At 31.6% G+C, this 27,820-nt stretch overlaps 1 protein-coding gene across 1 annotated transcript; it reads left to right on the top strand.

Annotated features, from left to right (window-relative positions):
• Positions 1-104: 104 nt before the first annotated feature.
• Positions 105-27,409, top strand: LOC132543808 (EF-hand calcium-binding domain-containing protein 6-like). Its single transcript, XM_060207327.1, has 30 exons — positions 105-225; positions 861-979; positions 3,462-3,581; positions 6,364-6,473; positions 6,717-6,731; positions 7,154-7,220; positions 8,088-8,224; positions 8,850-8,971; positions 10,970-11,097; positions 11,822-11,970; positions 12,516-12,626; positions 12,928-13,048; positions 13,709-13,879; positions 14,164-14,241; positions 14,539-14,699; positions 15,332-15,499; positions 15,846-16,017; positions 16,613-16,867; positions 17,279-17,514; positions 17,937-18,033; positions 18,716-18,834; positions 19,009-19,245; positions 19,679-19,834; positions 20,321-20,513; positions 21,026-21,214; positions 21,934-22,161; positions 22,618-22,815; positions 23,614-23,803; positions 26,532-26,733; positions 27,097-27,409. Exons 1-30 carry the CDS (start codon positions 105-107, stop codon positions 27,407-27,409), a joined length of 4,683 nt encoding a protein of 1,560 aa, XP_060063310.1.
• Positions 27,410-27,820: the final 411 nt, after the last annotated feature.

Raw genomic sequence — 27,820 nt, 5'->3', positions numbered from 1 at the left:
AAGCTCTATGTGCTGTGATATTACTTGGATCCCTTTTTAAGATTAATCTTGTCTCGTAACATTTCATCAGATTTCTTTTTTATTTTAAATTTCTATAGGTCAACATGGCGACCGCAATGCCAAGTCTGCTTCCAGCAAGCACAGGCGTGCAGTTTAATGCCAGACCCAGTACTAGATTGAGAGACCACTCCAGACTCAAACATCTTGGCTCCTCATCTTCTCATGGTAAGTATGATCACTGACATTGTGATAAAAAGATGTTAAGTTTTGGGTCCCTTACCAAATTAATTTTGACCTTTTATTCAGGCTAACAAAAGTGATTGAACAAAACATGTTTTTGATAAAGAAACCCCCCTCTCTGTCCCAATTAAAAACAAAAAACAAAAAAACACAGCATCACAAATTCTAGAATTTAATGAATGAAATTTTATTTCTTATGGTAGCATAGATATATAAACCTAACTTTATAATCATATTTGTGTTGGAAGACTTTTCCGATAATTCTGAGAAATATAACTGAGTTTGTAGTGTAATTACCAAATATTTAACATGTTAAACGCCCAGGGACGCACTCTATTTTTTATCTGACTTACCTGAATTTAAAATTTACTTATTAAGGAGATATTTTAAACAGTTTGTTTGTAATTCTACTGATCATTGATATATATGGATGGGTTTATTACCAAATAAGTTTTGCCAGTTGTGTACATCCCATATACCTAATTTGAAGTACTAGAATAATCCTATTTGAAATTTAATTAGAATATGTTAGAATTTGAAAATGAAAATACAATATACGTTAAAAGTGAATGTTCTGGTTTTAAATTTGATTGTCAATGTTATCTGTTTATTATTTTTAGCAGGATCACCAGTAGCCTCAGAGATTGGAGTAAACTCTCCAACTGGTAGCATGTCTAGTATTGAAGTTGAGGCTCTGTTACGGGAGAAGGTGAGAGCCAACCACCAGAATATTATACAGGTATGTCAATTTAACATTCTGCATTGAACTTGTAAATTGCTTTCAAATCTGCATGAATTTCTTATAATTTTTTTAAAGCTTTCCTTCAAGTTCTTTTAAATACATGCATGATGGTTGCATTCGGAAATTTGTAGTAAAGTAGTTTTTTTTGGTATCAGTAGAGATTTTTTTGGTATTTGTGGTAGTAATGGATTGAAAGAAAAATAGAATGAATTAATTATAGCATGTCATACAGTTTTCTGTTCATGCAAATTTTCATTTAAATACAAACTAAACAAAATGAGAATTAACTGCTTTCATTGATTCAAATTTTGTGTAAGCATGTTATATATAAGAAACAGATTTTAATTGAAATTTTAATTAATAAATCAACATTTCTGTTAATTGGCTTGTTATGTTGAATGCATAATTGATTTGTGTATTGACTATTGGGATTTATTTGGTATTGTTTCACCTTAATATGTAATTTAAAAAAAAAACAACAATGTCTTCCAGTATTTTAGAAGATAACTAATTTTTTTACCAATTTTTCAAAGATTCAAGATAAAAATTCTTTATGAATATATAATTGATTTATATTCAGTGTATTCTGCAATTATTTTATCGTTTTAACTACAGTTGCTAATATTGATCATTTTCTTTCAAATGACATTCTTACGATACTCTGTTGCATAACCTCTAATTATAATGAAATTTTATGCATGTATTATATATATCTACATAATATATAACCAGATCCAGTTTGATATACCAATATATACTATATATTCCTTTTAGTGTAGTTTACACAATATATCATACGAGTATGGCCTTTAAAGTGTAATACAAAACACTGTTCTAGTCTCCCTTGGCTTATCACTGATTAAAACAGTTGAAATGAAATCATTTTGTCATATTTTAAAATTGATAATTTTTAGCAATACTTAAACATTACTGATATTCAGTAAAATGTCAAAATATTTGATTTATTGAAAAGTATCATAAAAAAGTGCCGTAAATAAATCAACACCAACACCCCCTCACCTACCCCCACCCCCACATCAAAAAAAGAAAAAAAAAATCTCCATCCCATACTTGTTCATATGTGTGAGATGGAAAACACATTATTTTACAAATGTAGTCCTATTCATGTATTTTCTAGTAAACATAGAAGCTATAAACAAATTGTACATAATGTACATTGTACTTTTTAGCTGTTAATACTGTTATTTATCGAAATCAATTTTTTTAATATTTTAATCATTCCTGTGATAAAAAATAGGTAGATATGACACTTTATTGAAACATTCCTTAAAAGGTAAAACCATAATCAGGTAAAAATACAGAATTGTTTATAGGTGATTAATAACAATATTCAGTTAAAGTGAGATGGTTAGTATCGTAAATGGTGAATTTCATAATCTTATTTTTGTTGAAAATCCAAGTGTTTTAGATTTCTTTTTTATGAAAAAAAAAATGAAACATAATTCTGATCTAAAATTTCCATTTCCAACATATGAAATACAGTTGTAGTTTGTTGGTATCATTTTCATTAAAATCTAGTATAATATTTGGCTAGTTTTTTTCTAACTTTGGAAAAGTGTGAAGCTACTTATAAGATGCTTTTGTGATCGGCTATGTAGGACTAGAGGCATGTCTACTGCAAACATCTCATCAGTTTTGATTTCCAGTAATCATAATTAAGTTTGATATCCGAGACATTACAATACAATAATATTTCAATATAGTGTCATACATCATAGTTTACAATAAAACACATTAAAATATTGCCAGACATAATGATGTTAAGCTGGATTCAGCTTACGAGACACTTAAAAAATCATGGTGATCAAAATAAAAGACATATTTTACGTTATACACGCATCAGTTAAAATTACATTTCAAAAGAGAAGGTCTACGCCTCATCATGAGATAAATTGATTTTGATTATAAGAAATATATTTTTATTTTGTTAATGAACTAATTATATACAATATTTTTGATTTAATTTTACATTTTGAGGGATTTTTTTTTGTTTTTGTTTTCTTTAGAAAATGTACATTAAAAAAAAAAAGAAGTAAATTGAAGTTGACCACATGTAATGATTAAAGTTTGTATCGAAGAGAAAAAGGCTAAACCAACAATGAATAAAAAGTTAAGGACAATATGGGGGGGAAAATTCAGAAATCAATCCTTTTATATTGGTGTAATATTAAAACAGTAATTCAATCTAGTGAATAGGCAGCTTATAATTTCATAAACTTTATCTAACACCTGCATGTAAAAGGTGATATGATATAGGTAAGAAAATTATGCAAAATTCAGCTAGATAGTGCTCAAATTTGTTGGATTCATTTCGAAAATGGTAACATGAAGGGAAAGAAAAGTGTTCTGATAGTTCAGGTAAGAAGGCAATAGACTTAGATCTATTACAGGTAGATGATGTAATTAGTGGCTAATAGGGCTGTGGTACTAATCCTCTCTACTCATTGTTTAATTACAGGGGTTTCATACTTACGATATTGAACAAAATCAGAGCGTAACTAAGGGCGAGTTTCGCCGCGTTCTCGAGTCATTTTGTTGTCATCTCACCACTGAGCAGTTTGAAGCAGTTTTAGCAAAGGTATCCTGGATGACATGTCGCTTTCACTGTGATCTGTGGTGGTGTACATGTCGTCATGGCGTGTGGTGGCGTGCAATATTATCCCATGCTACGGTGGCATCTGTAGTGTCTGTCTAAAAATAACTCACCCTTCTTTTTCCAACTCTCACCCATGACAGGGCATAAATAATTATCAGAGATGGAACTGACCAAGCGATATTTCATCTATTTATTCGTGTATTAATTTTTTTCAGATTTTCTGAAAAGTTTTGAAATCTTTTTTCAAAGTAATTGAAAATTTGAATTAAAAGGCATTTTTTATGTGTACTTTCCATGGCATACTTTTCAATATACAATGTATTTTAGTTTTCAAATTTGTTGTATCCCTTGGAGAATCAGCCACAAATTCAAAGAATGGTTTAATGAGAAACTCTTAAATATGAATAGAGTAAATGTTATTGTAAGTCTTAGAATTATAGCAGTAAAGGCAAAAATATATATAAAAAGTATTTTTAATGGTATAATAATTCTTAAGGGAGGTAGAATTAATAGTAATTTGTTATTAATATAATTATCCTGTTTTTAAGTTTTTGGGTTTTTTTTTTCACAATAAACTGGATTTTATAACCAAAAGGACAATTAATGATAACTCAGAGTGGCAGTTTGCAATAGAAATATTCCAAGTAGCTTTGTGAGATAAAGGGTCACAACTCACAAATAGATAGTTTTTGTTGGAAATATTAAAAATTAATGGAAACATTTTGTATATTATATGTTGGGTAGGTAAGCCTGTCATTATATTGTCACTGTAGCCTTTTACACGTGCGGCGCGTACAGCTTAATTAATACTGCACTTTAAATCAAAATTGCTCTGTCTATATATACAATGCCTTGTTGAGAATTTTGTAGATTTTTTTTATTGAGGAGATATGATATATTGTTTGTTTTCTTTAATTTATGAAATCATATATTGGATGTTGCTTTAATCTTTAATGAGTTGCTTACAATTGTATATTACTTTGCATTTGTTTTACACTGTAACTTTATTTATTATTGTTGTTTTCATAATTGAGTGTTTTGTAAATATAAACAGTCTCATTGCAAGGATAAGATGCAGTTAAAAAAATCCTGTCATGTTTGCCATATGAAATATTCTTTTAACTTTTATAGTGTGGCATGGTGATACTTTGCACTAGATAAAAAAACTCATCTAAGAACCACAACTCTTGAAGATCCACCCAATATTGTGTGTCTCTCTTTGGTAGATTTCTTTTCGCAATCTTCTATCCAGTCCTCTATGCAATATTCCCATTTCAGAAGCACACACCCTGATAATAATTTCTCCCTCCTTACTTCCTGCGGTAAATGCATTCTCCCTGGATTTGGTGAATTTCCCTCAGCAAAGTTCCTAGTGTTGATCTGTATATTCAGAGTTGATGATCATTGCTATATAATCTTTTTGCCTTTGATTCCTTTTTATAGTATTTTAAAGCAGTATATTTTGTATTTAAATAATTTTTGATCTATAATAAAATCCAACATATAGATACATATACACTAGACTAAATGAATTCTAACTTTACCATTCATATATAATTGTGGTTTTTCACACATGTAATTCATATTTTTTATAAACAGTTTATGTTAGAAAATACTTACTACTAATAAGTATTATTGTTTGAGGCACATAGGGATTTTAGTTCAGTTAGGGATATTCTTCAAAAAAATATTTGAGAAAATTGTCATTTTTTCAAACTTTTTAATTTAGAAAATTATCAATAAATAATCATGTCAGGTTGAGTATTTTACTGAAAATTCATTTTAGAATTTTAATGACGTTAAAATGACTTTATGTTAAGTTAGAGCATTGAATAATAATATCAATTAATGCATATGTTATAAATTTATTTAAACAGAAAATTAAATTTTCTAATTGAGAGTACAGTAAAAGTTTTCATATGAATAAGATAGTTTATTTAATATTGCTCCTATTTTCTAAACAGCATTTTAAATGTTTTAACCAACTCAAAAATTATTTGATTTAAAATGTTTTTGGATAAAATCAAAATATATCCCAAAGAATTAAATTATTTGAAGAATTTACAATCACCTAATTTAGAACAATTTAAAACATGATACGTCAAATAAATCTAATTTCAAATAATATTATTATTTTTTTCCTATTTTTTCATCAAACAAGCACAATTTAGATTTTATCTATGTAATCCACTCAGTAAGATACCTAATGCAATGATAGTAAATACACAGTCATATTCACAGTAGAACTTTCATCTTATTTTCATTTAAAAACGTTTTTGAACACCTAGAGCATTTTACAACAAATATCTTACTTTTTATACCCACTATCACAACTTTAGATGATTTGCTTTGTAACTTTATAACTAGTTACTGATTTGTCTGGTTCAGTTATTGAATTAAAATTGAAAAAAAGAAAAGAAACCCAGATGACTATACATAAATACATAGGTAAATTTTTTTTTTTTTTTTTTTTTTTGTAAATATTTTCCAGTTTGAAATAAAGCAAGGTCATAATGAATAAATTTCAATATTCAGTTTAGAATGTGATGGAGATATTTAAGAAGTTTGTGCATTTTCTAAGTGAGTAATATTTCATCAATATTGAATATATTGTGTTTTTATAATAAAAACCAACAAACACTTGTGAAGTTTTTTAAGTGGAAAATTTTAATATGTCTTGTATAATGTATGCTAATAATAATTTCCAATTATTTTTAATTATTTACTTAGATTAATTTTATTTTTTAATACAACTTTTTATTAGGTTGACAAAAACCCAAATGGAACGGTCAAGTACTTGGACTTTTTAGACAAGTTTTATGGTCAAGACACCCGAATAGCCAGTCCAGAAAAACGTGTCAATGGTCCAATGAGGTGAGATAATGGATTGAGTTTGATGACAAATTTTCATTTAATTTTGAGTATATTTGTCTAATTTTAGAAAGTTAATATCTGGAAAAAATTAGAATGCAGCTTTCCAATACATGTATTTGAATGGAAATCAGATCTTCATTGATGGACAGGAATGTTTGAATTATTTTCACAACTCTTTTAAAATACAAAAAGACAAATATCATAGACATTTTCAACTTTTCAAAAGAATAGAGTACTGAAAAGTTCGGGAACAGAAAAGTCTCTGTATGCAGTCTTTCTATGATTTACAATAAAAGTATATATATTTTTCTTGACAAGGGCATTTAATCCATTAAACAGGGAGTTTTATCAAATATTTGTTCATTCTAAATTGAAAAAGATATTGAATGCTTTTACGGTGTTTTCTTTCAATATTACGAAATTAGGTATTTTGTCATCACACAAACAAAATTTGTTTTTATTATATACACTATAGACTAAATCTGTGTAAAAGATCTCTTTTATCTAATCACTCAAGTAGACCCAGACTGAAGTGTGTGAGTGGTCTAACTGTTGGAGGAAACCAGATTACTTGAGGAAAACCTGTCAGGATTCTAAAGTAAATAATGATTGTGTTATGTTTAAGTCACCTGACTTGACCTTCTATGTTACTATAGCAATGCTATTTTGTCTATTTGCAGGTTCATGCCTCCGACAACTGCACGAGAAATCAACATCGATATGATTGAAAAGATGTTGAAAGATCGGGTAAGTGAATCACAGTATGGATGTACTTTGACCTTGACCTTTACATGTCAAATTTCGAAGTCTCAGGTATCGATTCAGAGATAAGAGAGACTGCTGTGTATCTACTCAGACCAGAGATCCAACATCCATCAATTACTGCCCTCTATCTAATCCTCCTCTCAGGTGAAGAAAGACTTCATTTACCTGTAAGGTAGTTCAAAACTAAAAGGAAATTGCCATATTCAAACTTGTTACATCTAGCTATCCATTTTCAAATGACCTGGCCAAAAATTCACTTTCCAATGTTATGATAAATGAGTCCACCTCCCTGCTTTTAGACATATTGGCTCCTGGGTGTATTGTCCCATAATACGCCCACCTCCCTGCTTTGAGACAGAAGTTACATGTTGACCCCTGGGCTTATTGTCCCATAATGAGTCCACCTCCCTACATTGAGACAGAAGTTACATGTTGACCCCTGGGCTTATTGTCCCATAATGAGTCCACCTCCCTACATTGAGACAGAAGTTACATGTTGACCCCTGGGCTTATTGTCCCATAATGAACCCACCTCCCTACATTGAGACAGAAGTTACATGTTGGCCACTTGGCTTATTTTCCGATAATGAGCCAACCTCCCTGCTTTGAGACAGAAGTTACATGTTTGCTGCTGGGCTTATTATCCCCTGATGAGCCCACCTCTCTGCTTTGATTCAGAAGTTATAAGTTGGCCCTTAGACTTATTGTCTCATAAATAACCCACCTTCTTGCTTTGAGGCAAAAGTTCAGTGTTGGTTCTCTGGGCTTATTGTCTCAGAATAAGTTCACATCCTTGCTCTGATTCAATGGTTAAGTTAGGTGACAATTCTGGTTTTTCTTTTTATACAGATTTCCAACAATATGAAGGCGGTCATCAAAGCTTTACAGATGTTTGACTATAACAGGGATGGGAAGATCCAGCGACACGAACTACGCAGAGTGTTGGATAACTACTGTTTCAAACTCTCTGATTCACAGTTTGAGAAGTGAGTGTAATATTCTGTGATAATATTATTTCGATTTTTTAAGCTGATTTTAAAATCTTGCTGCATAAGGCTTTTTGAAACTTAATGCATAGATTTGAAAGGCATTTTGTACTTTAAATGAGTTTCATTAAAAAAGAAGTAAAAAAAGTAAAGAAAGACAGTCTTTAGTATTAAAATTTATCACATAAATGGAAACATTTCGAGTATTCATTGCTGTACTGGAAATGACTATGAAAGCTATATGTTAAATGTTTGCTGTACGCCTCTTGAAATCTACCCACTCCTGGTATTAGGCCCGCTTATGTACAAACCATTGTTATTTAATTGGCCTGTAATAGGTCCATCCCCTGACTTCGAGCAAGAAAATCATGTGTTGACCCCTGGGCATATTTTCCTACAATAAGCCCACCCCTGTGTCAGGTGTTATGTGTTATCCTTCTGGGCTCAAGTCCTGTAATAAGCCCACCCCTTTGTCAGGTTTTATGTTTTATCCCTCTAGGCTCATATCCTGTAATAAGCCCACCCCTATGTCAGATGTTACATGTTATCCCCCTGGACTTATTGAAGGGCAAATACAGTAAGTCTGTTCTGCTTTATACGTCATACTGTCTCATTATGTTGGTAGGCTTTGGATGCGGTACGACTTCCACCACACTGGTTTGTGTAACTACAAACAGTTTCTGGAACGTATGGGTGTAAGCGTGGCACAACATTCTCGTCCGCCACCACAAGATGGTGCCAAGGGAGGTAATACATCTAATATAAAAAGTTTCGCAATATACTAGTTAAGTTGAAGTCTATTGCAATGATAAATAACATCCCTTCCCAAATAGTATTAACTTCTTAATTGGTATGTAAATTTCAGAAACAATACCACTTAATACTCTGTTACAGCTATTAACAGTTTTGCTTTCCCGAAACTTTTGATTTCACATTACGATCAATATTTATTTAAAAGTGTATTTTTAGGATTCCTTTGTTTTCTGTTGTTTTGAAAAATATTTATTATGATTAACTTGTGTTGTGAATCATAATTCAGTTTCAGAATGAAAATGTTTGGTTAAACTGGAACAAACATTTTTTCTCCCGAGTAAGGTATTCCATAAATATCACACTGCACATGCATGTACCATATCAAGTTATTTGACATAGAAGAAAGTTTACTCACAATGATTGAAAGGAATGACAAGCCACATGTACTGTGTTGTTTAGATATTTTTGTATTTCATCAATGTAAGTTTCTGAAATGTAGGTAGGAAAAGTAACCATGTAATACACAAATATAAGAAAAAACTTGAAACTTGAAACAAGTTTTTTTTTTAATTTCTGTTTTGTAAAAACAAAATTGATTTACTTTTAGATATAAATTTAATAAATGAACAACTTTTAAATACAAAAGACACCGTGGAAACGAATTACCAAGAATTTTACATTAAACTTTTTTTTTAATCTTTTTTTATTTCTTTTTTTTTTTTGAGAAATGCTGTTTTTTTTTTAAATTATGTCTGATATTCAAAGTAGATTTTGTCATAAGGTCAGATGGTAGCATGATCTGAAGTTAAGATTAATGAAATTGTGAAGGCAGTTTCACTTTTGGTTTTTCTATATTATCGTACTGTTTTATGTATAGCTTGTACACCCATTGTCTGCTGTAAATGATGCATGGCTTCTTGTAGTGTGCTTTTTTCTACTTTTATAGAGAAAAAAAGACAAACAAAATAATGTTATTTATGTTAATACTTTGTATTAATATATGTATTTTATGTCTCCACCATTTTGTCAGTCTTGTTGTCCTCTCCCTTTCTGTCCCATCCTGTTCTGTCCCGTCTCATACGGTTCTATCCCATCCCATCCTGTCCCTTACCAAATCAATGTTATATCTTGAGAACCTCTCAACAGATATTTCATAGTATCATAACATCAATTTATACACCTTATCAAATTCTGGTTAGAATAGGAGCAAGTGCATTCAAGTCTTATAGAGATTTTTTACTTTTATTTGTACGATCTTTGAATGTTGACAAGCTGTTCATTATTGATAATATTTACAAAAAACATTACTAAGAAAATATGCACCTGCCACAAAACTTGAAACTTAGTAAACTAACTAACGGCAAAAAAACTGAATAAAAAAAAATAAAAAAAATTTACAATGTAAAATTGCTAGTTATCTGTGAAAACATGCTAAATATTGACCCTTTATCTCCATTTTTGCAAAAAATGCATATGGTAGCATATAATCTGAAGTAATTCTTGAGCTTTAGTTATAGTATACCAGTAAGGAACGAAAAAGAAAAAGAAAAAAAAAGAAATACAAATATTAGGAAAAGACAAAATTGAATGGAGTTTGACTTTCATTATTATTATTGTTATTTCTAAAAAAAAGTAGTTTCTACCAAGATTCATACTTGTGTTTTTGTGAGCTGACTATAGAAGCTTATATATATGACCTTGAATTTTTCCTTTTGCCTCAGTATTACTAGATGACGCATGTCTAACTAGATAACTAGCTGACAAATCTAATCTCATAATACAGACAAATCCTAAAGTTGATTTTTCTTATTAGAAATCTCCCTCATATCGGTAGAATATTTTTTTTTTTTTAAGATTTAATTAATTATTTTTTTCGTTTTTCTGTGAAAAAAATACCCTTTGTGATGTTGTCACAATTTTTTTATGTTTAATCTGAAAATCAGTAATGAACAGTATTTGTTACATTTTAAATACTATTTTTTATTTCACCAGCATTGCTGTGGCCCCAAAAGCCTCCACCTCCTGCCATGGGAAATACTCTCCTAAAACAGAGGAAAGATGATGAGCAAGCCTTACAGAAAATGAGTTTTGACCAAATCGAGGCTGAGTTCAGACTGCGGGTACATAACTGAATTCTAATAGTGATAAAATTATTTGAGAACTTTAGTATAGCTTCAAAAGTAACGAAAATGAAAAGTTGTAAATCATTAATACTTAAATATTTCAGCTGTACAAAAAAATGAAACAAAAATTAGATTTGATTTTAAATCAATACACACACTTTTTAATTCATCATCAAGCCCTTGTAAGAAATAAGAAATAAAGATCCTGATAGTGCTGGAAAATTATATATTTTCAGAGGGCTCAATTTTTGTGGTTTTTCCAATACAATACTTTTTTGTGTGTACTTGATTTTTGTGGATGGATATAACTCAATAGATCTACGTAATTCCACAGTTTGTAGACACATGAATTCTAGGATAAAGAGTTCCCATGATATCAACGCAAATAAATCCCCCTCGAAAATTAATTATTTCACAGTAAAGTTTTATTTTGTTTTAATAAATACTCTGACTAGCATTACAAATGGATTTAAACTCTCTTATTTTTACATTGTAGTAGTTTAGAACTCCTGATGTTGAGAAAATTTTATAAAATTTAAAGAATAGTAAATATATGTAATTTTAAAATAATTTCTTTTGAAAATATCAAAAGTTGAAAGTTTTTATTTCATATATCTACAAAAACCTAGAAAATTGAAACTATTTACTGTAATGAAAAATTCATTGTTTGGAAGAAACAAGTCATCTAAGATAACAGATATATTGTTGTTGACTTTTTCAGATGAGACGGAACTACCTGAACCTGAAGAAGATTTTTATTTCATTTGATCGTAACCTGGACGGGTTTATAAATCTGGAAGATCTTAGATCTATTCTCACACAGTTCACCATCCCAATGTCGGACCCTCTATTTAAACAGCTGATGGAAAGGTACATCATCAATACTGTAATAAAGACAGGGGATTGTATCAGATGTCAAGTATAAAATCTACTCATACAAGAAAAAATAATTCTATTTGAAGAGTTGAAGAGAAAAATATTCGGAAAAGAAAAATTATATTAAGGTTTGATTTTGTTTTGGTTTTTTTTTTTTTAATCATTACTTTTACATACAAAAAAATACATAGCAATCAATTTTTTTTTAGATATCCAGAATGAAAATTAATCAAATTGAATTATACTTTAGAAAATACAGAAAAAACAAATAACTTGTTTTAACATTTTTATGTATTTTTTTTGTAAATTAATTGATAATTAAAATTATGATTAAATTACTGGAGATAATATGCATTTGTCATACAGGAATTATTTAGTATTGTTCTTGATTGCTAAATGATATTATATGTATCAAAAATTACATATCTTAGGATTGATATACTTTTACTTTCAAATGTTTTTAATTGTAGAATGTATTTTATCTTGAAATGTTCAGTATATCAATATTCAATATGACAATTTTCTGTTGTAATTTACAGATGTAATGTCCGGGGAACTGGCAAGATATCTTGGGAGGCATTTTTAGAAAAGTTCCAAGATGCCCAAGCTCCAGGGAATGGACAGACACTTCCCATCAAACCAGGCCACAAGTAATTTCACTAATATCTAGTAATTAAAAACCTGAAAAAAAAATGCCAAGAAAATTTTTCAATTTTTTTTAATGCAATTTTACATATATATATGAATTTCATATTCAGTTATTTTATTATTTTTTTTTTCAAAATGCTGTATACAAATTTTTCAAAATTTTTAATGATTATTCATGGAGACATATTTTTATCATTATGGCAACTTATATCATGAAATTGATTGTAATAAACTGTAATTTCTCATTTAAAAGTAAGTCCAACTAATACCCTATAAAAATGAGTGACAACATTTTTTCTTCAGATTTTTCCCGATTCGGGAAGAGATGCAGAAGTTTGAGGTGGATGATATTTGGCGACTGCTGTATAAACATGTACACAATCACTACCATTCTATCAAACAAGCATTCTTACAGTTTGATATCGTAAGTGTGATAACAAATTATCTTAACACTGTCAGGAACAAGAATGTTCGAAGGCCTGAAAACACAATACATGTAATTAACATTTAAAAGTTGTAAATTTAATAAAAAAATGTTGAGAAATACTTAAATGTATAAAAGTGATATAAGAATATATGATATTAATACAGTAAATTTGTTTGGTATTGGAACAGCCATTGTACTACTAATAGGTTCATTAAGTATCAGGTTGTACCTTGAAATGATTTTTATCATTGGATAAATTGTTACTTGTGAAGACATTGATTTTTTCTCCATAATTACAAATTAATTAAGTGTTGACTACTATATTAATTGAAATAAAATTTATCTCTTCAGAAAGTAATACCAGATTTATCATTACAATCTAATGCCCAAGTTTTGATGTGTCAGTCACATTTTTTTTTTCAAAATATTTTTTTGGTTCTGAAATTTATTTTGCAGTTAATATTTGAACATCCACATCTGATTGTTATTAATATGTTGATTCTTTGCCTTCTAAATTTGTTTTTATTTTCCCAGGTTATATTTGTGTCAGTTAATGATTACAAAAAAATAAAATAAATGTACTGCTTGATTTCTTTTCTTTTAATTCAAAATTTGCTCAAAATTTTGATATTCAATTTTTTTTCTCATTTTATTCAGAATCGTAGAGGGCGTGTGACGAGGAAAGAATTAAGAAACATCATTGAAAAGTTTACATTCCGGTTGGATGATCAACAGTTCAAACAGTTGATGCTGAAACTGGACCCCGAGCATACAAACAATATCTCCTATCATCAGTTCCTGAGTCTATTTGAGGAAACTGAATCTCTGGTAGGTATTTCTGATTTTTGTAGTGTTAAGCCCAGGCCCAGGTATAAGCCTGTGGATATCAGTTACTGTGAAGCACGATTACTGAAATTGTCCTGAAATAAGCCCACCCCTACCTATTGTTGTAAAGAGTAGAATTATAAATAAATTTGATATTGTCCTGTAATAAGCCCACCCCCTAACTTCAAGTTAAGAGGTAATGTGTTGACTTCCTGTGATTTAGCGATGCTTAAATAAGTTTCTACAGATTGTGTATGTGATAAAAAAGATGAAATTTCATTTCACAGGCCGAGGGTCACAAATGGCTGAATTCAGTGCATAAATTCAACGAAAATCCAAAACCAGCTATCATGGCTTGGGAAACGGTGAGATTTCTTACTTGTGATACTATGGATTGTAAAATTAAAGATGATTTCATTTTAGAAAACACAAAGGTAATGGAACATCAGGACTTAGAATTCTAACAAGCATACGTGTTTGTTTTTTTTTTTTTTTTTTTATATTTGACAATGTTCAGTTGATATTATACCTTCACAAAATTACTTTACTTAAACTATTGGATGAAGATTGACCTTATTTGAATTAATCAATTTTGAGAAATTCATTCAGATACAGGTTTATTAATTCTGAAATTAATCCAGCTTTTCCATACCTATTTCCAGATAGAAGACATCTTAAGAGAAAAAATCACAGAAAATTGGAAGTCTGTATCGGGTGCTATCGTGGATTGTGACCATAAAGATCAAGGATACATTACCCAGGAACAAATGAAAAAAGTCATTGATAATTACGTTTTACCAATCTCTGACCAGCATTTCAGCCAGTAAGTATATCTTTAGGCTTAAAAATCAAGGAAGCCAAAATATTAAAAACAAATACTGGAACCAGATTTATTATTTGATTTGCAGAGAAGATTTTTAGCTGTTTGTACCAGCCTATGAAAAAATAATTGTACATACCGCTGGTACTAATGTATCGAAAAATATACTAATTTTATGGTACTATTTCAATAAATTGTAGGAATCTATACCTACACAGTCCAGAATTATTTGTGTTCAATTTGATGGCACATTTCTTGTATTTCTTTGATTAGCTTTAAAGAAATCCAGATTTATAGAAAAAAATAATATGTACTGTTTCTAATCCAGAAATTATGAAAGAGAAATTCCCATTCTTGAAGTGATTAATTCTGTGAAGCTTTTTATACCACATGAAGTCCATGTTTGGTAATAAGCCCATCATTATCTGTTTCCTTTAAGTGGAATTAAGAAAATACTCCTTGCATATTTTTCTGTAATAACCCCACCACCTGAATCTTAGTCAGAATAAGGTGTTGGCTTCCTTGGCTTATTGTATTGTAATAAGCCCACCCTCTATCACTGAGTTAGAATAAGACACCCCCCTCCCCCACTTCCCCTTGAGTTTATTAAAGGAATACTATGTGTTTGTTTTCAGTATGCTACAGAGATGTGATGACTGTGGTAACGGCAGAGTTAACTATGTAGAATTCCTGGAAAAACTTAACGTGGATGTTACTCCGGGAGATCTCCTCGGACTCAGTACTCAAATTCATGATGAGAGTCATGTCCGTGAAAACTTCCGTTGTAGAGACCAGCTGGAACGGTTTGTTATTGAAATTTACAATCTCATAATGTATTTTCAAATTATAGAAATATTCAAGGTGACAGTCCTATTATCTGGAACCATCTGGTGATGGTAGAGTAGTTTATCATTAGATGCAATTCTCAGAGGAAAATGATTAGGAAGATAATCTTTCTGGTCAGTACTGGACAAGAATTTAAAGGTTATGTTGACAAGAGGTTTATAAGCATTTATCAATTGATCGGATGTTCAATATCAAAACATAATTAATTCTTCATCTGAAATTATAAAAAAAAAATAAACCTTTTCAGTTTTATTTTGAAGATTTTTTTTTTCCTGAAGTGAAATATGTATATTTTGCTTATAGACAAATTCGAAATATACGGAGGGCAAAACACAAAACAGACAACATGACAGCAGATGAAGTGATGGCTCGTCTGAAAGACAGAATGTCCCAACACAAGATGCAGATCCGACAGGCTTTTCTGTCATTTGATAAAAGTGGCAAAGGAAAAGTAAACAAACGCAATTTCAGAGAAGTAAGATATTATTTATTTATTTATTTATTTATTTATTTATTCATCTCTGTAACAGGATTTTCTATCTGCCGCTACAGGGTTCAACAGACAAGAATTAAGATATTCAAAATTTGTCTACAATCAGTCATTTTTTGCTGTGAATGTTTGAATTTTATATCAGATTGAAAGTTTAAATGAAGTCATATTTGTAAACACAAGGGTGGTCTTCAAATTCTTTTTATAATCATCACTAGGAAGTGTTGGGCTAATTTACTTTAGAAAATGTCTTTCCTTCAACATAGACTCTATGTAATTTATTTGGCAATCATAAAACTACGAATGCCATAGCATTTTGATACCATGATCAAAAGTACTTAAAAATGTCATATTATTGGAAGAAATATTGCCAAATAAGTTGCAGCATTGTTTTCCCTCCTACGTAAGATTCTTTTTAGATTTGTAATTTTATGTGCATTTCTCATTTAAAAAGAAAGAAAGTAAGAGAAAAAGAAAGAAAGTAAGAGAAAAAGAAAGAGAAAAAGAGAAAAAGAAAGAAAGAAAAAGAAAGAAAGAGAAATCAATCCATAATGAAGAACCTTTACTCTTTTTTTTCAAGGTATTGGTCAGTATGGGTATGCCAATGGCAGATGAACCTTTCCAGGAACTTGTTTCCAAGATTGGGTTCCAGAACAGTTCTATGTTGTACAGCGACTTTGTCCAGGCTTTCGAGGATCCAAGGATCCGTGGTCCAGGTGATGATGTACAGCGTACTGGAAACCACCACGTCAACCCCATCAGGGGAGATGAGTATGGAATGTCTGCTGATGAGGTGGAGAAGAAATTACTCAGCAAGCTACGTGAAAATTTTGCTGTAAGTGTTGTCTGTTAGGGGAGAACATTTGTTTCCTGGGTTTATTTGTTGTATGGGCAGCAGGGGTCATTTTAAGGCTGGGTCTCCTTATAGTAAGTGATGGCCATGTCACCTCACTGAACAACATACAAGAGGCCCATCACATGGCATTCAGAGCAAGTTAAGTGCAGTGTCTTTCCCAAGGACACAACCACGTATGCACAGAATGGTTCTTTTCTGAACTTCCTGAGAAATAAACAAACTCAACACAAGTTTGTGGTGTTTCATATTCAAACTTTCTTATGCTTTGTAAATAAAATTGAATATTTACTCGTTATAATTGATAGATATACCGATACCCATTTTCTATATATGAAAGTTTGATTTATGAAAAGATTTTAATTTCGTTTGTTTGTTTTGTTTTTTTTTAAGAATTTACGGGCTGCATTTTATAAATTTGATGATGATCACAATGGAATTCTTACAAAAAGTAATTTCCGAAGACTTTTGGATTCGTTCATGTGTATAATGTCGGACGATGAGTATGAAGTTTTGTGTAAACGAATGGGTATAGACTCCAAGTCACGGATAACATATGAAGACTTCTTACGGAGATTTGAGATCAGGGACACTGCTGAAGGTCACAAGTGGCTCAACTCAGTTCATAGGTCAGTAGAATGGAAAAAATTAATGTCATTTTGTCATGTATTGAAATTTTGTATTGATGAATTGGAAATTGTTTGATTAATGAAACATGAAAAAAGAACTTCAACAAATGTTATTTCAATGAAACAACTGTAAACACATACAGATTCCTTTGATTTAATGTACAGTTTGGTACATTATGTCAAAACTTTCTTTCTTTTTTTTTAAAGCTTTGAAAAATTTGTTGTTGAATAGTTTTGATTTAGACAAAAAATCAAAATTGATATTTGAAATCATTTAATATGGTTTTGAATAACAAAAAAAAGTAATAAAAATACAGGAATCAAAATCAAACATGAGAAAATTTATTTTCTAACAATGTGAGTCTGAATTCTTATCTTATGATTACATCCGTTATGGACTGATTAATATGATATTGTTCTAGATATAACGACACACAGCCAACTGCAGAGTTGACAGCAATGGAAGCCCATGGAGAATTGAAACGGAAAGTCCATCAGCAGTGGAAGGACATAGCAGGGGTCAGTACTAGTTAATGTTATTTAATCACAAGGATTTTTTATTAATTAATTTTTTTTTTGAGAAATTTGAAATATTTATTTGGCGTTAGTCAATTTTGTGGGGCACTTCACATTTTCATAATAAATAATTACATTTAAAACAGTTTATCACTTGATAAAAAAACATTAGGAATGCTTACTGAAACACTTAGTGAATTTTTGCAAATATTTTATTTTCAGATTAGTTAATTTTTGCAAATAATTTATATTCAAAGTATGCTGTATGTAAATTATTATTCTAATTAAGTTCATCATGGTTATCAATTGTTTGATAATCAGATTAATATTTCATGATATTTAAGATCATAGTTGAAGATAACACAACTTATAATAATAGATTGATATGAACTTTTGTAATTAAGCTAAGCATTGAACACCTTTATTAAAAAAACATTTTTTTAAAACCAGTTCAGTTAAGGGTATATCTTACTGTACTTTTACAACCTCAAGAGAAAAGAGTTCGAAACTAAGATGAACTTTCAACTCATGTTCATATGTGTTAGCTACACTACCATGAGTGAGTCATATTGAGCATATTTTTTTGTAAGAGTTTCAAGGGAGATAACTTTACTGAAAAAAAAGATAAGCCTTTTTGCTCAATATAAGTGTCTGATATTGAGTGTGTATTTTTGTATTTTTACAGGCATTTATCAGTATCGACTCCCGTGGAAAAGGAATCATCACAAAGCGAGACTTGAGAGATTTGTTATTTAGATTTGTGCTACCCATGTCACCAGAGGAATTTAAAGGCTTATGGGAAATGTATGTACAAAATATTTAGTAAACTTCGAGTTGTAAAATATGAAATTAAATTGGGCCCTTTTTTCACTTTCTATCCAACACCTTCTTTGTATTGTAAGATGTTTTCTTCAGTTTCATCCATGATATCGTAATAATTGATAAATAATGAAATTAATTAAAAATTTACTCCATCAGGTATGATACAGCTGGCAAAGGTTTCCTTTCACATAAAGACTTCCTGGTGAAGCTGGGTACGTCCGCTGAGTTCACGCCCACTGATATCATCGGTACGAGTAGCAAGATCATCAATGACAGTAAACAGTACATCATCGACCATAATAAACAACAGCTCGGCAAACATCAAAGGATCACGCAACACCAGGCAGAGCGGGTGTTGTTTATGTCTGCAGAAGAGGTGGAGCGACAACTCAGGTATTGTGTAAACTGATAAATGAAGTGTGAAATTATTGGTAACATCTTAATGATTCACAAATATATGTAGAATATCTGAGTCCGAAAAAAAATAGGTACATGTGTACTTCGTGAAAAAATGGGTTGAGGTGAATACTTAGGCTTTCGTATCTTATTCATAAATATGACTGTATTAAGTGATTTATAATCAAGATGTCAAATCTCTAGGAAAAGGGTAAAGAGTGTAATTAAGATATTTAGATAAAAGACATTTCAGTCCAGAATTTACAATTCAAATTATCATATAATCACGTTTCAATGTGAGTTATAAATTTTAGTTTTTGAATTTTGAAAGAAAGAAAAAAAGAGAGAAAAAAAAAAAGAAACCCACAAGAATTTGCTTTCATTGTTAATGTTATTTAGATATCAATAAAAAGTTATTTTTTATCCCCAGAGATAAGATCAGGGACAACTACAAAGATTTCTATGCTGCGTTCATGAAGTACGATACAGAGAAGAAAGGTTCATTGTCTGTTAGAGATGTCCAGAAGGTCCTCACAGACTTCAGCCTCTTTATGGTTGATGAGGAATTTTTCCTTCTCCTTGATAGGTGAGTATGATTAATTTATGCTGACTTGGGATAAATTATGCAAGTTAGTGACATGTCCTTTCTAATGTTTGTTTGTTAGTTAGTTGATTTATTTGTTTGTTTGTTTATTTTTATAGGATACAAATTATCTGCAAAATTCTTGAACATCATATATGTGTTGTTTTCTAAAACAGTTTGCTACAAAATTATATTCATCCTACATGGGACCCAGGAAGGCCTACACATAATCTTTGTCTGAAAGCATGAAAATGGGTTTTTATTTGTGAAAAAGCATTTTCCAGCAGAACAGCAATATTTATAGATGGGCTTATCATTTCAAAAATGGGCTTATTGTCAGACACTGACAAGCAGGCTTATGTCATAATGAAACAGCATTTGTTGAAATTTGTGTAAAAAAGTTATTGTATTTGATTTGGATGGACTTATTACCAGACATTGATAAATTCTATGAAAATATTCATTAAGTGAATTTCTTTCTGCTTGTAGGATTGGATTACCTACCAACAGAAGTCGCCTTAACTATGAAGCTTTCCTGATGGCATTTGAAGATGGACGCAAGTCTGCCTATGGACATAGAACACCTGAATTACATATCTCAAAGTATGTAGGTCTCACACCCCAGGAGGCTGAGGGACGCCTGCGTGAAATGGTCGCTAAAAACTACGACCTTCTAAGCAAGGTAAAATCGAATTACCTCCCCTTGTTTCTCTCACTTTTCTGCAGATGTGTCATATGAGTGGATAGAGTCAACAAATCTTTCCTTGTCTGGAATTAGGAAGAATAGACCAAAAAAATTAGTGTCATGGAATATACGAGCATCATTTCGTCATTAAATTGTTTTGATATAGGTGCTGTTATCGTTTAATATTTAGCTGTGACATTTACGATTATTATAAATGCCATATCAAAAGAGGTCAGTAGTTATATTTCAATTTCTAAAGATTTTGTTGTCATATGTTAGCTGTAATAAGATTTAATTACCAGTAAATCCATATATGTTCAATCTGTTTTAACTCTCTCTAAGCTATATAAGTGCTTGTTCTTATACATTGATAGGGGTTTAATTATGTGCTGGAAAACATCAGATTACACTTTTAAAAGAATAAGAGAGTTTTTTTGTCTTTTGTTAACAAAAAGATCAGAACAGCCATTTTCAAAAATGACATTGTCATTATGACTTTATCATTTCAGGCGTTTGCAGCTTTTGATAAAGATAAAACGAACATGATGCCATTGGCAGATTTCCGAAGAACATTAGATATCTTCATGTTTAAATTGACCGAGGCTCAGTGGAAATACCTAAAGACTCGGCTCCAGATCACAGAGAACCAAGTCAACTATCTCATGTTCATGGATAACAACACTGTCAACACTTCAGATGTAAGTTCCCAGCAAGAGTTATCATTCTTATATATGTATATATTTTTTTGTGCAATATACATATGACATTTCACATTGTCCTGTGTTTAACGCATATGGTTTTTTGTTTTTTTCCTGTTATTTGTTTTTTGTTTATTGTAGGATTTTAAAATTATCTTGTAACCGTGTATGTTGTTCATGCTCTGCAAAATTTTTATATTTTTTGCCCATTTTTCCCAAGTTAATCAATAACTTTTTGTTAATTTAATTTCTATATCAAGGTAAAGAGACAATATTTCTTCAGAAAATCTCCTGTATTAAAGAGTCAATTTTTTAGTTCCAACATTTTTACTGCTATATATTACCTTCATGATAATAAGTCCATGCCTGGTACTAAGCCCACCCACACCTATTACAAATTTGTAGAAACACCAATAGGTTGTATTCATGAGCCTGTAATAAGCCCACCTATATCTATTACAAATCAGTAGAAATGTCAAAGGGTTTTTTATGGTCCTGAAAATAGCCATTTTGTTTACCCAAATCCTTGAATATGAAATTACATGTTGCCTCTTGAATTTATATTAATACAACACAAAGGATGGGGCCGACCATTTTAAGAAACAATTTTGTGCCTACCTCTTGGATAGTCTCTATAATGCATTTATATATTCTTGTGTATGTCGTTTAGAAAGGGCAGTATTGTTATTATTCTAAATTGTGTTATTATCCTGTACCAGGATGCAGAGAGGTGGTTAGCCAATCTAACAAGAAATATCAACGCCCAAACACCAAGTCTAAACTCTATGGAAGACATACAAAATCGTTTGAAGGAAACAGTGATTGGTCATTTTAACAATTTGGCTCGAGCCTTCACTGACCTGGATTACGCTGGAATTGGGGTCGTCTCTAAGGAGGACTTCAAGGAAGTCATTAATAAGACCGCCTTCAGGATCACAGAGGAACAGGTAAGGAAACTGTTTGAGATAAAGGAACAAGCTTGGAAGGAAGAATTGATATTGACATGGAATGGAGATGGGGGACGGAAGGGTTCAGAGATCTGAGTATAGGAAAGAACAAATATATCGGGATTTACTGTCAGTGATTTTTTGATGTCATGAATTTACTGATAAGATTTATGAAATTAATATTTGTACTCAATTATGCTTAAAAGAGGGAGGGAGGGATTGTGTGTTTTAAAAGTTGCTTGGTTGTGCTTTTGCCAGAACTGAAGACAAAATTTATATATTGACCGAGAAATAGATTCTTGGAATTTTCAAAACATGTCAACAGGTAAAAGTATTATTGTTTGAGTACAGTTTTGTATGATTTAATACCTTTGAAACTAGATTGAAAACAAAGGATTTTCTTTTTTTTTTCCCTTCAGTTTTGAGGTTTTAACCTTTAAATGGTTTTTATTACAGTTTGACAACTTGATGGCTTACATCCCAACAAATGAGTTTGGAAATGTTGACTACAAACAATTCATGAAGCAGTTTTCATCAACCAGTGAAGAGATGGATAAACTAGAACCTCTTCCTCAGCGCCCTGCATCAACTCTGTTGGGACGACGCCCACAGTCAAGGGCTGTTTCACGAGCAATGTCACGCTCAATGACACAGGTAAGGAATCATCATTTGAAATACAATTATCAAAAATTCAATGTTTAAACATTTTTTTCAATGAGACAGTTATGGCTGGCAAAATTGAATAATCAAGAAAAAAAAAATGCATGTTTGGTTTTCTGTTGGAGTGACACTTGTCAAAGTTATGATTTTTCAGATCAACACACAGAAAGCTGTTGAATGATTCCTTTCTCTCAGGCCTTTTATTGAATTTAATGGCAATAAGCTGATAACTAGTAATAAACCCAACTATAAATAATTACTGGGCTGTTCATAAGGATCGCCAGCCACTTTTATTTCATCGCATTATGATAAGCCAACCCCTGAACCATCCCATCTAGGTTTAGACATTTGTCCAGTTCTTATATTTATCATTCAACTTATAATGTTTCATCCCCTTTTAGGCCCTTAGCATCACGGACAAGTTCTAGAAGGACGAAATATCTGTGTGATGTAGTGTATTTCATTATTTGTCTCTACTGTATCTAACTCTTCAGTTTGTGTTCACTGAGGATACCATTATTCTATTGTTTGTCTTTTGCATGTTCCTTTGAGTCAGAGGTAATATCTCGGAAACCCTCTGGGCTTACCATTAGATAACTACAGTGCTAAGTACCTGTATGTACATGGTTTCCATGGTGAAATACAGCACAGCTGTAAAATAAAATTATTGTGAATTATGTATATAAATATAGTAATAAAAATAGATGCCTTGTAAATAAATAAATAAATTTTTGTTAGATAGAGAATTTTCTGTTTTGAGAACTAAATTTTATTATGATTTTTGATTCACAGCTGGATATGAGGAAAACTGGCTCCAGAATGTCTAGAGGACCATCTCGTATGGCCACACCGATGATCAATGCTGAGTCTGCGGAACAGCAACTGAAGGAAGTTATTTTCCGTCACTGGAAGGATATCCAACGTTTGTGCAGAAATCAGGATCGTAACAACACAGGCACTATTGCTGCTGATGATATACTAGGTAATACAAGATGGGGTACAGACACTGTATATATAGTTGGGAGTGTACAGACACTGTGTATATATAGTTGGTGGGTACAGACACTGTGTATATATAGTTGGTGGGTACAGACACTGTGTATATATAGTTGGCTGGTACAGACACTGTACAGACACTGTATATATAGTTTGGGGGGTACAGACACTGTATATAAAGTTTGGGGGGTACAGACACTGTATATATAGTTGGGCGTGTACAGACACTGTATATATAGTTGGCTGGTACAGACACTGTGTATATATAGTTGGGAGAGTACAGACACTGTATATATAGTTTGGGGGGTACATACACTGTATATATAATTGGGAGTGTACAGACACTGTATATATAGTTGGGGGTGTACAGACACTGTATATATAGTTTAGGGGGGTACATACACTGTATATATAGTTGGGGGTACATACACTGTATATATAGTTGGGGGTGTACAGACACTATATATACATACACTGTATATATAGTTGGCGGGTACATACACTGTATATATAGTTGGGGGTGTACAGACACTGTATATATAGTTGGGGATACATACACTGTATATATAGTTGGGGGGTACATACACTGTATATATAGTTGGGGGTACAGACACTGTATATATAGTTGGGGGTGTACAGACACTGTATATATAGTTAACGGGTACAGACACTGTATATATAGTTGGGGGTACATACACTGTATATATAGTTGGCGGGTACATACACTGTATATATAGTTGGGGGTACATAAACTGTATATATAGTTGGGGGGTACATACACTGTATATATAGTTGGGGGTACATACACTGTATATATAGTTGGGGGTGTACAGACACTATATATACATACACTGTATATATAGTTGGCGGGTACATACACTGTATATATAGTTGGGGGTGTACATATAGACACTGTATATATAGTTGGGGGGTACATATATATAGTTTGGGGGTGGGGAGGGGGTGTATATATATATAGGGGGTACATATACTGTATATAAAGTTGGGGGTGTACAGACACTGTATATATAGTTGGGGGTACATACACTGTATATATAGTTGGGGGGTACATACACTGTATATATAGTTGGGGAGTACATACACTGTATATATAGTTGGGGGATACATACACTGTATATATAGTTGGGAGTGTACATACACTGTATATATAGTTGGGGGGTACATACACTGTATATAAAGTTGGGGTGGGGACATACACTGTATATATAGTTGGGGGGTACATACACTGTATATATAGTTGGGGGTACATACACTGTATATATAGTTGGGGGGGTACATACACTGTATATATAGTTGGGGGGTACATACACTGTATATATAGTTGGGGGGTACATACACTGTATATATAGTTGGGGGGTACATATACTGTATATAAAGTTGGGGGGTACATACACTGTATATATAGTTGGGGGGTACATACACTGTATATATAGTTGGGGGGTACATACACTGTATATATAGTTGGGGGGTACATACACTGTATATATAGTTGGGGGTACATACACTGTATATATAGTTGGGGAGTACATACACTGTATATATAGTTGGGGGATACATATATATAGTTTGGGGGTGGGGAGGGGGTACAGACACTGTATATATAGTTGGGGGTACATACACTGTATATATAGTTGGGGGGGTATATATAGTTGGGGGGGGGAATACACTGTATATATAGTTGGGGGGGGAATACACTGTATATATAGTTGGGGGGTACATACACTGTATATATAGTTTGGAGTGTACAGACACTGTATATATAGTTGGGGGGTACATACACTGTATATATAGTTGGGGGGTACATATATAGTTTGGGGGGACACTGTATATATAGTTTGGGGGGTACAGACACTGTATATATAGTTGGGGGGTACATACACTGTATATATAGTTGGGGGGGAATACACTGTATATATAGTTTGGGGGTACTTACACTGTATATATAGTTGGGGGGAATACACTGTATATATAGTTGGGGGGTACATACACTGTATATAAAGTTGGGGTGGGGACATACACTGTATATATAGTTGGGGTGGGGACATACACTGTATATATAGTTGGGGGGTACATACACTGTATATATAGTTGGGGGTACATACACTGTATATAAAGTTTGGTGGGTACAGACACTGTATATATAGTTGGGGGGTACATACACTGTATATATAGTTGGGAGTGTACATACACTGTATATATAGTTGGGGGGTACATACACTGTATATATAGTTGGGAGTGTACATACACTGTATATATAGTTGGGGGGTACTTACACTGTATATATAGTTGGGGGGGAATACACTGTATATATAGTTTGGGGGTGGGGAGGGGGTACAGACACTGTATATATAGTTGGGGGTACATACACTGTATATATAGTTTGTATATATAGTTTGGTAAATATAAATAGATATTCGAATAGATAATAAATAAATGAAATAAATAAATATTGGAATAGATAAATAAAATAAATAGATAAATAAAAAAAATAAATAAATAATGATAAATAATGGTTATTTGATAAGCATCCCATTAATAAGTTGTTACATGTATTTCACAAAATAAGCATTAATTTTATCAGTAACAATATTTCGAGTTTTTCTGTGGTTCTTTTTAACTTTCTGAAATAGTGATATTTAAAAATTTGTTTTAATCATTCAAAAATGATTTAATACATTTTTGTTACCATTCAGAAATCTTTGATAAGTTTGGAGTACAGATTCCACAGCATGACATCAGCGATCTCTTAACAAAGTATGATATTCAGGAAGATGGAACGTTCTCCTACGTTGATTTCCTCAGGCATTTCATCATAAACCTCAAAGGTGGCGACCAAATTGGTCCCTCCACATCAAGGAAACAAATACCTTCGACACGAGTAACAGTGAGTACATAGTTAAGGTTTTTAGGAACTGTATACAAAGGTAAAAGGTGAATTTTGAATTTAGGTTCCTGATCAAAATACAGTGAAAATGTCCAAAAAAAAAAAGAAAAAAAATGGAAAAAACAGAAATTATGTTTATACATTTTGGCATCAAAGGATAGTCAAGCATCTCAATCACAAACAGAAAAAAGTTTTTATCATTAATGTCAAAAATGAAAAGCATATGAAAGAATGAAATCTCCGCCCCCACCCCCCACCCCCTATTTTATCCTTTGTAGTGTACCTGAGAATCTGTGAATACATTATTTTAAAAAGGATTAACTAGATTGTATTTGTTGTCATGTTAAAGGTGAAACAGTTGTTACTAAATTTAGTTTCTTAAACTATGAATGTTTTCTGTATTTCCAGACTGAAAACGGTCCCGCATCTAACCAATTTTACGAAGCAATGATCAGGGTTCGGGATTGTGTGATGCAAAATTGGAAAGAAATGAGACGGAATTTCCGTTCTCTTGATCCCGGGAATTCGGGCAGTGTAGAAGCTATGGACTTCCGCAGAGTTTTACGACAATTTAACATGAATCTCTCCGAGGAAGAATTCTATCACCTGGCATCTTATTATGACAAAAGCGTAGAAGGAATTATCAATTATAACGACTTCATCAGAGCGTACCTTCAATATTCCTGATCATGCTCTTTGAAACGTTTGACAGGAAGCTGAATTTTCATTTGCTTGGGTGTTCTTAGAGTTTCTTGTATCAGACCCTATGTAGGATATTTTTTTTAGCCTGCTAGTCATCAAGATTTTAATTGAATTTTAAAATATTTCAACAGTTCTTTTTAGCTATTTTGTAATGTCAGTATTTTTTTCTTTTTTACAGAATTATATACATATGTAATTTTACTAGCTTGTATAAAGAAAAATGTACATCCTAGATAAGACAAAAATTATGAAAAATACTTTTCATTAAATGTAACACAGCTGAGTGTGAAATAAGTAAACTGTGTCAGGAAAGTAAAAGCTTATATCTTATGATTTTATTTCTGAAGTAAAAATCCTTTAAAACTGTTTTTCAAACTGTGAACAAAAGATATGGTT

This window comes from Ylistrum balloti, unplaced genomic scaffold (genome assembly GCF_031769215.1).
Source record: "Ylistrum balloti isolate Yb309-2 unplaced genomic scaffold, AGI_CSIRO_Ybal_v1 Utg369766, whole genome shotgun sequence".
NCBI lineage: Eukaryota > Metazoa > Mollusca > Bivalvia > Pectinida > Pectinidae > Ylistrum > Ylistrum balloti.
The sequence above is the reverse complement of the archived record's forward strand: the minus strand, read 5'-3'. Positions and strand labels throughout refer to the sequence as shown.

Bases quoted from the DNA above. Each gene is read 5' to 3' on its own strand.
- LOC132543808 (XM_060207327.1), top strand. From the start codon at position 105: ATGGCGACCGCAATGCCAAGTCTGCTTCCAGCAAGCACAGGCGTGCAG. The intron at 17,515-17,936 runs GTCAGTAGAATG...ATATTGTTCTAG, and splicing joins TGGCTCAACTCAGTTCATAG to ATATAACGACACACAGCCAA. The intron at 20,514-21,025 runs GTAAAATCGAAT...TTATCATTTCAG, and splicing joins ACTACGACCTTCTAAGCAAG to GCGTTTGCAGCTTTTGATAA.